This window comes from Macadamia integrifolia, chromosome 13 (assembly GCF_013358625.1).
Source record: "Macadamia integrifolia cultivar HAES 741 chromosome 13, SCU_Mint_v3, whole genome shotgun sequence".
Classification (NCBI taxonomy): Eukaryota; Viridiplantae; Streptophyta; class Magnoliopsida; order Proteales; family Proteaceae; genus Macadamia; species Macadamia integrifolia.
Window position 1 is genome coordinate 10,717,875 of NC_056569.1, and position 10,869 is coordinate 10,728,743.

Genomic DNA, 10,869 nt, shown 5'->3' on the forward strand with positions numbered 1-10,869 from the left:
TGAGTGGGTTTTTTTAGTGGAAAATGGTTCGTGAAACGACGAAACATGTTTGGGCCGTTTCGTCAAAACTGGTTTTTGAACCATAAATCGAAAAAAAATTCTATTTCTATTCCTATAAATAGGTGAAACGAAATGGGTTTACCAAACGCTTTTGTTCCCGTTTCTCTGTTTTTGAACCGTTATCAAACGGGCCCTAAGGAGTTAAACATGTTAATTACACTGCAACCCCTATAGTTTACCCTATTATTATAGCTATCCCTTGCAATTATGACAATTACTCTATCCTCCCTGCAGTTGATGGTATTAAGTTAGTAAATAGAAAAGACACTTTTGCCCTTTCATAATAGGACAAACTACAGGAGGTGGCAGTGTAATTAACCCTAAACTTTATTTGAGATGTTTGATTCAAATATCTTGTACTAGATGGTTCAATCCATTGTATCAAATTGAAATTTTTTTATTTAATTGATATTGTTTTTGCTATCAATTTATATAAATATATATATATATATATATAAAAATATATATATATATATTTTTTAACGAAAAACACAATTTGAATTCGGTTTTATCTTCAACACTCTACCTTCTCGACATTAGAGGCCATGTTCTGATGTGGCATGATTAAAGAGTCGATGTCATGGTAGTTCAAGCAGAGCTATTATTCTTTAAGTTCGAAAGAGATGATTCAATGTGCGAATCTGATTGACCTAGGCTTCCTTTTGGTGTCTAGGTTATAGATCTTTTTTTTTTTTTTTTTGATGAAATTCTAGGTTACAGGTCAAGTCTCTAAAAGTCTAGAACTTCATGAGATGGATATATTCTTAGAAATCCCACTTTAGCTTCTGATGAGTAAAAGGTCCAACCGTTGTATCTCACAAAATAAGGAGTTGCACTGACAAAGAAATGAGGATGCACTAATTGTATTTGGGCCCTGTTTGGTATTATTTTTTTCTTTCTATTTTTACTTATTTAAAAAAAATCATTAATGAAAATCATATTTTTATCAAAACATTAAAATGGTTTGGTAACTACTTGACAAAAATGATTTTATGTGAGAAATAGTTTGGTACCTCTATCTGTAAAATGGTTTTTTGAAGAAATGGGTGAAAAGATTCCTTTCATCCATCTTTTTTTATAACTATCTTATTCCACTTTGGATTGAAGAAGAAGGGGTAAGGGGCTTGGATTTCTAATTACAAAGTAAATGAATGCTTTACCTTTCCATATTGAGATTTCAAGCATGTGCTCATTAAAGTTTGGTATAAAAATAACTGAAAATCAATAAATTTTGGCCAAAACACAAATGACTCTTGATTTCTTTTTGGTTTTTGTGTTTTATCAATTTTTTTTTTTTTAAATAGAAACAAATTCCATAAACGATACCAAATGCAACCAAAACTATTTTTGTAAACAAAAATAAAAAAAGAAAAATGATTCCAAAGAGGGCCTTGGTTTGCTTGCACATTCAAACTATCATTTTTTTTTTTTTATTGATGCTTTTTTCTTGGGATTGTTCTTATGTTTGGTTGCAAGGGGAATTAAAGAGAAGGGAATGAAATTTTCATATTCAAAAAAGAAATGTATGTAATCATTACTAACTTCAGTTCATTCCATATTTGGCTATAAAATTTCACTTTACTCTGCATCCAAAACCCTTTACTATAATATGTAAAATAAAAATTACATGTAAAATGTATCATTATAAAATATGGTTAAAAAAATTAAGTAATTTATATTATCACATTGGACCACATGGGGTTATTATTACATGCATTTCCTTTTTAAGTATGTAAATTTCACTTTCTTTCCTATTAAATACCCCTTGCAACCAAACAATTCCAATCCCCCATCCCAGTGAATTATTGTTTTGCAGATATTGATTGAACACTAAAGCATTTCTAGGCAAAATGATTTTTTTTTCTTCTATGGACTTTCTTTCCTATTAAATTCCCCTTGCAACCAAACTATTCCACTCCCCCATCTCAGTGAATTATTTTTTTGCAGATATTGATTGAACACTGAAGCATTACTAGGCAAAATGATTTTTTTTTTCTTCTTTGGTTTATGGCTTGAGGAAGTTTCTGGACCATCTTCATCTGTCTTAAATTTTCTCAAGGAACATGACTGCCTTATTGGTTTATTCAGATTATGAGGATCAATGTTTGGAATTTTAAACCATGAGTGGACTATCATATCAACCTTGAAACCAAACCTCTGGCTGTCCAATGGGAGAGTGGTGACTCAGATATAAGTGTTCGAACATTATTGATACTGCCAATTCTGCCAACATGGTTTGTTGCCTCTGGATAAGATTAAGAAGGAAAAACATAAAAGAGACATGATTACTTGAAAAAAATATTATTTATATATATATATATATATATAAGTTGTTGGTGGATCTATCGTTATTGGGCTGAGGTCAATTTACAGATCGCATTCAAAGGTGTATAAAGATAAAAGGCTAACTTTGAACAAGAAAATGAACCTAAAAAAAATGACAGATACAGACAGAGAAGGGAGAGAGAGAGAGAGAGATGAAAATTAAAGGTGATTCACTCTTTTGGATTAGAAAACTTAAGGGGTCTCTTCCGGTTCTAAGCTACCAATGTTATGTTTTAGGGGTGCGATTGATATTATAAAAAAATTAAGGTGGTATCTCATATAAGATTTGAAAATAAGAGTGATATAAGATAAATTTTCCTTTAAAAATTATTAATGTTGATGATGTCTTTTTTTTTTTCTTCTTATCCTAGAACATATAAATACAAAAATGGCAAAAGAGCAGAACTAGACAAGGTCAATCAAGGCCAACCCGATCCGGTCCAATGTTATGAGGGTCAATCATGACCAGGCCAGCTGAGTTGAGCCTCACAGGTTTAGACCTGGGCTGAAACATATCAATCCCGAGTTCAGAACCGGGAGGGCTTGGGCTGGGATTTGAAAAATGATTGTATGATTATTCTCACTTTTTTCAACTTGTAAACAGAAAAATGGTCTCTTCTCATGATGGGAAAAAACAAAGATGCCTCTCACTTTAAAGAACTTCACCAAAAGCGAGAAGAAAAAGTTAGAGAACAACTTGAAGGCACTTCCAAAAAGCAAGAAGAAAATGAAAGAAACTCCCAAGAAACTTGAACAAAATGTTCAACTTGGCAATCACTTTAAAGAACTTTATGAAATGCAAGCAGAAAAAGAAAGTAGTCAAAGAACCACTTGAGAGCACTCACAAAAAACAAGAATAAAATGAAACAAAACTGAAGCTGGCATCAATCATTCAAGAAGAAAAAAAGAAAGAACAAGGGATTTAAAATAACATTACAAAAAGCAAGAAGAAAAGTAGGAAGAAAGTTGAACAATATGGTCCTTTCTTTCCATGATGATCTAACCACCACTGTTCGTTCTCCTTGGTGACCAAAGGAATTGAAGAAGAAGAAGAATATGGCTCTCTCTGTTGTATCTTGTGTTGCACAATACCTTGGTGGCCTGCTAATGCAAGAGGCAGAACTCTTAGGTGGGGTTTCAGATCAGATTGTGAAGATCCGAAATGAAATGACTCGGATACAAGCCTACTTAATAGATGCAGATGCAAGACAGGATGAAAGCGCAGTTGGTCGTAATAGGGTTTCAGAAATGAGAGACCTTGCATACGATGTGGAAGATGCCATAGACACCTATATTCTGGAAGCTAAGTATAAAAGCTTCTTCAATCCAAAGAAATATGTACGACTTCACAAAATTGGGAAGGAGATCAAAGGTCTTGAAGCCAAGATAATGGACATCACTCGTAGTGTAGCAACTTACAGTACAAGCCACGGAGAAGGAAGGAGCTCTACAAGGGAGACGCGGCAACAGTTGAGACAATCCTATCCACATTTTGACGATGAAGATGTTATCGGCATAGACAACGACATTAAGGTATTGGTTGCAGAGTTGATCAATAAGGAAGGCCCCCGTCTGGTTTCCATTGCTGGGATGGGGGGATTGGGTAAAACTACCCTTGCCAAAAAGATTTACAATCATGATCAAGTGAAGCGTCATTTTGATTGTCGTGCTTGGAGTTTTATTTCCCAACAATTCCAAGGAAGAACCATTTTGCAAGAAATCATAAGGAAAGTTTCCAATCCAAATGAAGAAACGAGACTTGAGACTTTGAATGATGGAGAATTGAAGGAGAAGCTTTACAAGGTATTGGAAGACAAGTGCTATCTGGTGGTCCTTGACGATATATGGAGCACAGTGGCTTGGGATGTTCTAAAACCCGCATTTCCGAAAAGAAAGATGGGAAGCAAAATAATGGTCACCACTAGGATCAAAGATGTTGCTCTTCATGTAGATTCGTTGGGCTATCTTTACGAACCTGTGTGCTTGACAGAGGAACAGAGTTGGGAATTATTCAGTAAAAAAGCATTTATTTCCCCTTCCAAGAATATTGTTGCTTCAACTACTTCTTATTCTTCATTCCCTCAAGATGTAGATGTAGAGAAAATGGAGAAGTTGGGAAGGGAGATGATGAAAAAATGTAGAGGTCTGCCTCTGGCAATTGTTGTACTTGGAGGCATGCTGGCAGCGAAGAAATCAATTCATGAATGGGAGATGGTGGGTAGAGACATTGGCAGGTATTTGAACAAAGCTGAAAAGTTGCAAGAACAAGAAGCAGCAGGTGGTGGTGGTGTTTCATGGATATTGTCACTAAGCTACCATAATTTACCTTCTTACTTGAAGCCATGCTTTCTGTACCTCGGCATCTACCCAGAGGATACCGAAGTCCATAAAAGACACTTAATCCAAAAATGGATCGCAGAAGGTTTTGTGCAAGGAACAACGTTAACAAAGGAGGAGATAGGAGAAGAATACTTCGTTGAGTTGATTAACAGGTCAATGGTTCAAGTGGCGGGCGAAAGGAGCTTCGGTGGAAAAGTTAAAAAATGCCGGTTGCATGACTTAATGCGAGATTTATGCTTGTTGAAGGCAAAAGAAGAGAATTTCCTGTGTACATTTGATAATTCTTCCACTTCCACTTCCACTTCCACTTGTTTGGTGGAATCATCATCAATTTCTAATTACTATCTAATAATGCGGAGACATGCCATCCACTTCAGTTGTGACAGCTATTGCAGGTATGTTTCCATGCAACAACCCACGTCAAGAAGTAGAAGAAGTCCACATCTTCGTGCCTTCTCCTTATGGATGACATCAAATCCAGATGAATCCATTGGGACATTAAAGTTTGTTTGCAAGAGATTCAATTTTCTTAGGGTCCTAGAGCTTGAGGATGTCAAGATTGATAGCTTGCCAAGAGCCATAGGGGAGTTGATTCACTTGAGATATTTGAAGTTGTTCCGTGAGTACGATAGTATGGAGGTTCCAGTGAGTATAGGTAATTTACGGAGCCTACAATTCCTTATACTCAGAGGCATTGAAAGATTACCGAACGTGCTATGGAAGATGGAACAATTGACTTACTGTTATTGTTATGTCTACTCTGGTACGCACAATAACAAACCTTTGCGAGTGGATGGACTGAAGAATCTCTCGACTATGATCCTTATTGGGAGGAGATATATGATGTCGGATGGTTTGACAAATTTGACAAATCTTCGATCATTGACTCTTTCTAGTCATGGAAATTTTGACTGGACAACACTTTTTCATTGCCGTAGCCTATGGAAGCTGTGTCTGTATGGGGAAATAGCGCAATTACCAAAGTCGGATGAATTCCCACCTAATCTAACAAAGCTAAGGTTGAATGGTGAAGACTTGAAAGAAGATCCATTTCCAACATTAGAAATGTTACCCAACTTGGAATGTCTCATGTTACATTTAGGTCCCAGAATCATCAAATATTATTTCTCCACAAAGGGGTTTGGAAGACTTCAATACCTACAACTTCATTATATAGATGGTTTGGAGGAATTGGAAGTGGAGAAGGGAGCACTGCCATGTCTTGTCGGACTACAAATCCATAGTTGCTTCTGTTTAAGAAAGCTTCCTGAAGAAATAAAATTCATCACTGGCCTCAAGAAATTGGAGGTAATAGAGATGCCAGATGGGTTCAACGAAAGGCTTCAAAAAGATGTAGGGGATGATTGGCACAAAATCCAACACATACCCTCCATCATAATACGATGATCCATCATTATGCACTTGTTGTCTTCTCTTCATCTGGCTACATCATCATCATCAACAAACAAGCAATTAAAGTTCCATCATATAATATCATCAACAATTGCGTACGTACCTCTATTTTGCTTTATAATATCATCAACAATTGCGTACGTACCTCTATTTTGCTTTCATATGTAGCTTCTCTCTCTCTCTCTCTCTCTCTATTATCAATATTAATGTACAATTTTTTATGTGCATCGTACGTGACTCTATTTCTGCATTTATTTTTTTTTTTATGTTAAATGATCATCATTTGCACAATAAAAAAAACAATGGGTAATGATGAGATCACTCTACCTGTTCATCAAATTCTGGTCTTCACTACCCATTTCAAGATCAAGCGCTCTATTTTTTAATTTAAAAAATAAATAAATAATTAAAAATCAAGAGTTCCATTGAGGTGGTTTTGAGTTCACGCCACTTGTTCATCTCATGGTGGTTTTTTTTTTTTTTCTTCTTCTTGTGTCATAGGCAAAAATAAAAAATATTAGGTACGATGCATTTAAACCGATTTAAAAATCAAACGGAATGATAAAAAAATTAAGTCAAACTTTTTGAATACCCCAAAAAAAAATGGATAATACAGATTTTACACGTTTAGATTTAGACAAAAGAAAAAAATCTACAGTTCTTGTGTTTTAACATAGGTACAGTTTATACAACAACCACAATCGCCCCACAAGTAAAATTCCAAAGTTTTCTATTTCACTGATAAATGAGGAGCATAAGCTAAGACACTAGATCAAATGAATGACAAAACTTCAATCATATTATTACCAAAAAAATCATAAGAAAAACTTCAATCTTCAATCACATACCTGATGAAATAGGAATCTCACTCATTTTAAACATTAATTTATTGAGATTGTCCAAATAGAATGAATGAAGAATTAACAGATTTACCTCTTGGAAAATCATTTTTTTAACAATAAAAGGAAAAGAAAAAAGAATCACAAGAGCTTCCTTGCTCTTTATTCTGTATTCTATATATCAAGGTGATAAACCCCTATGCTCATAGGGTACCAATGTTCAGTTAATGAGACGCTTTGTTTAGATCCTTGGTACGTTAATTAATTGAATATCTTCTTCTTATTCAAACCTTCTCTCTCTCTCCCCGGTATTTTGCCTTTGTAATTGTGAAATCAAATACTAGTTCCCTCTTTTTTTTTTTTCTTTTTTTGACCCAAGCCACTTGAATATTCTTTTGGAGTTAGATGATCATTGCTAGAGCTCTAGACATGTTCCTTCTCATCTTGACCAACATAAAGATAATATAAATTCTCGTATGGTTTCTTTAGCTTCCATTGATTGGAGCATTTTTTTCTAACATCATTATTTTGCCATGTTAATACTTCTATTTGATTTATATCCTTTTTCTTCTTCTGTAGGATTTGATGGTGGCAGCAATTGTTCATATGTTGAGGGAAAATTGAATGTTGAATCGATGATGGCATGGATTTGTACTTGAGAATAGACAACTGAGATCTCTTTAATTCTTGGATTCATATAATTAATGATGTTTCTTACTTTTATATTACTGCATCTGTTATTATATGTAGTCTGTACTGTTCTATAAATCAGAACCATGACTCAAGTTTCTTTTCCCTCTGTTTATGCCATTGGCAGTCTTTGATCACTATTCAAACCATGGATGCTATCCCTTTAAAATTAAAGGAGTTAATCATCAAGAAAGAAAGTTCATGCATAACATCCCAGGCTAAACATAGTTAACAAAGTAGCAAAAAAAAGCATGAAAGAATCTAGGACTACTAAGAGAGTGTGTAGACTAGTTAGTAGGCGCATATACATTCATGGGAAGATATTTGATTAAATTTAAGTATGAAATTTGACCCGTAGCCAAACTAGATCACTCCCTAGACATCCAGTAGTTGGAATTGCTAAATCACCATTCCTTGTGGAACAACTAGGTGTGTAACTCATGCATTAAATAAACCATTGTGAATGGGCTGTCTATAAAATCGCAGCATGATGCCATTGCCAAAACTTATTGCCAAATGGTCAACCACATTGAGAAGTAATGCTAGAGATCAACCATTTTGATTCCCTCGACACTGCTGTCCAAATCTTAGTCACTATTCTTTTCTCTATTTATTTCCTTCCCCTCTTCCACCCCCCCCCCCCCCCCCCACCAAACTTCATAAGGCTACAAAATTTTTCTTGTCTTGTTCGCTTTACCCAACCTTTAATTGAAGGGTAAAGGTAAAGGTTTTGTTATGTTTATCTTGATTTGCATCAAGTAGTTTTGCCATGTGGAAGGGGAAAAGTTTTTGTTCAATTTTAAAAATCTATAAAAATCAGTTTTGGAACACTTTTGAAGAATAAAAGTATCAAAAATTGTATTTGGCATTTTTGCCTTTCTTTTGTTGTATTCGCCTTATCTTTGCACAATATTGAATTCAAATGTTCCCATGCATTGCCTATCATTGTTACTCCTACGTCAGTGATATTAACAGCGAAATACCCTCAATGAAATTAATTTTTTTGCGTAAATTGTTTTGAAGCTGATGCATTGAGGAAAGATAAGATGAATTACATGCCATCACGAAACTCCTCATGATCTCTTTAATGCTCTCACCAAAATACATAACCACTTCATTCAATCTATAGAATCAGGAAAAATATAAGAATCGTAAAATAGAAATAAATAAAGAGCCCAAATATGATCAAAATTAGCTGATAAACCCGGCTGGACCTAGATAGAAAGAAGGTCGATAAGGCGACCCTTTTGAGCCATCTTGCTCGCGCAGGAATTAACTAACTAAAGATTTCAATATTACCGTTACAAACTTACAGCTAGCAATGTCGATTGGAGATCAATTAACTAGATCTCTCTCTCTCTCTCTCTCTCTCTCTCTCTCAAGAACTTTGTGGTCTCGTTAGTTTCCTTTCTGGGTTAGGGTTATTTTGCCTCGTAATAATTAACTAAACTTCAAGATGACCGTTAGAGCTAGCATGGTAGCACATGGGTTGGAGATGAAGTAATTTGATTTTTGCCTTTAAAATCCAAATAAGACTCTGATTGCATCAAACAAACCCAGACAAGCATAAGATTAGTAACTTAGGAGCCTTGGCATTTACCCCAACCTGAGTTAGTTTCAATTGATTTCCTTTTTCAAAGAGAGACTGAACCCTGAGGTGTACTCACCTTCTCTACTTTTTTCTATAAATACACTCATTGGGTCCATTCCCTCCCATTTCAAACGTTGGTTCTCTCATCTTTGGTGCTTTATTTTTTTTTAATTTTTTTTTTTTAAATAAGGAGAGAGTCTAGAGACTATGTTTGTGTTTGATAAGTCGATTCAACTGATCCAATTCTCGGTAATCGATGTACATACGCAAATTCCCAATCTTTTTTCTTGACAAATAGAACTAGGGCACCCCAAGAGAAACATTTGGGCGTATGAACCCTTTCTCTAACAAATCCTGCAAATGAGTCTGTAACTCCTTTAATTCGGGTGGTGCCATTCTGTATGGAGCTTTAGACACTGATGCCACTCTGGGAACCAAATCAATGGCAAACTCTAACTCCCTGTCAGGTGGAAGCCGGGTTAGATCATCTAGAAAGACATCAGGGAATTCCCTAACAACATTCAATTCCTCAAATGGGGTCTCACCATGGCTGAAACAAGATCAGTTTCTCTCCAAACACCTTGGACACCCAGATATGGTATAAAAGAACATTACCAAAAAAAAAAAAAATCTCCTTTAGATGTTCCTCCTCCCAAATTGCTGCAACTATGGGGGAGTCAATGTTCTTCACTAGATAACACCTTACCAAGGCCTCATTTGGCATAAGATGAAGAGAATTAAATTAAAACATTGAACAAAATACAAAGCTTTTGAAATAATTGTGCAACTTAAAAACATACTAAACTAATTAAATTTTTCATGACCGTCCGAAATATTAATGAAATTTTTTCAATGACTCGATAAAGTCTGCTTGACATATTTTATATGTTGCTTAGTTACACGATTATTGTCGTCGGTACTGATAAACTTTCCATTTTATTTTTGTTCTAATTTTATTTCACTTCACTTCAATTCTAACCAAACCGGAACACATGGCCGCATTTGTTTTGTGCTGTCATTGCTGTTGCAGTACTTGAATAGAAATGGATAAAAAAATTCAGTCACAATTGAGCTTTCTTTCTCCTCCTTCATTTCCCTTCCTCATGGAATGATTCTTCTCTTCTTTTGTTCTAGACTGGCCCAGAATCACTGCTCCTGCCTTGCAGCTGCTCCTGTTCCTCTCTAATAACCCTATTATGTCAGCTACTGAGAGGTTGCCAAAATTTCAGAGCCATCTAAACTACCCCCAGCATTAACTCATGTCCCCTAACCTTAAGAGAGAGCATTCAGAATTACATCTAAGGTTATCTGTCCCCTAACCTGAGATCTACAAGTGAGGGAGAGAGAATTCTGAATGAAGATTCCTAGGAATAATAAGTGGGAATAACTTTAGATGAGTAATCCAGAAGCATTGGGATCTTCCTTTTTGCAGGAATGCACATTGCAAATTCTAAATAGGTTCTCTAGGAAAAATATTTCCTAGAAAATTAAAATTTGTAGCTAACTTCCTTTTAGTTGAATGAATTTCCTTACCAACAAAAAAGGAAAATTTGGTGGATCATCTATTGATCCCCACCCCCCACCCCCCCCCCACACAAAAAAAAAAAATGA

General features: G+C 35.3%; 1 protein-coding gene across 1 annotated transcript; it reads left to right on the forward strand.

Annotated features, from left to right (window-relative positions):
• The first annotated feature begins 3,295 nt into the window (after positions 1-3,295).
• On the forward strand, positions 3,296-7,772 carry LOC122058913 (putative disease resistance protein At1g50180). The gene is made up of 2 exons (XM_042621625.1): positions 3,296-6,233; positions 7,557-7,772. The coding sequence occupies exon 1, from the start codon at positions 3,442-3,444 to the stop codon at positions 6,130-6,132; it is 2,691 nt and encodes an 896-aa protein (XP_042477559.1). The 5' UTR covers positions 3,296-3,441; the 3' UTR covers positions 6,133-6,233; positions 7,557-7,772.
• The last annotated feature ends 3,097 nt before the right edge of the window (positions 7,773-10,869 follow it).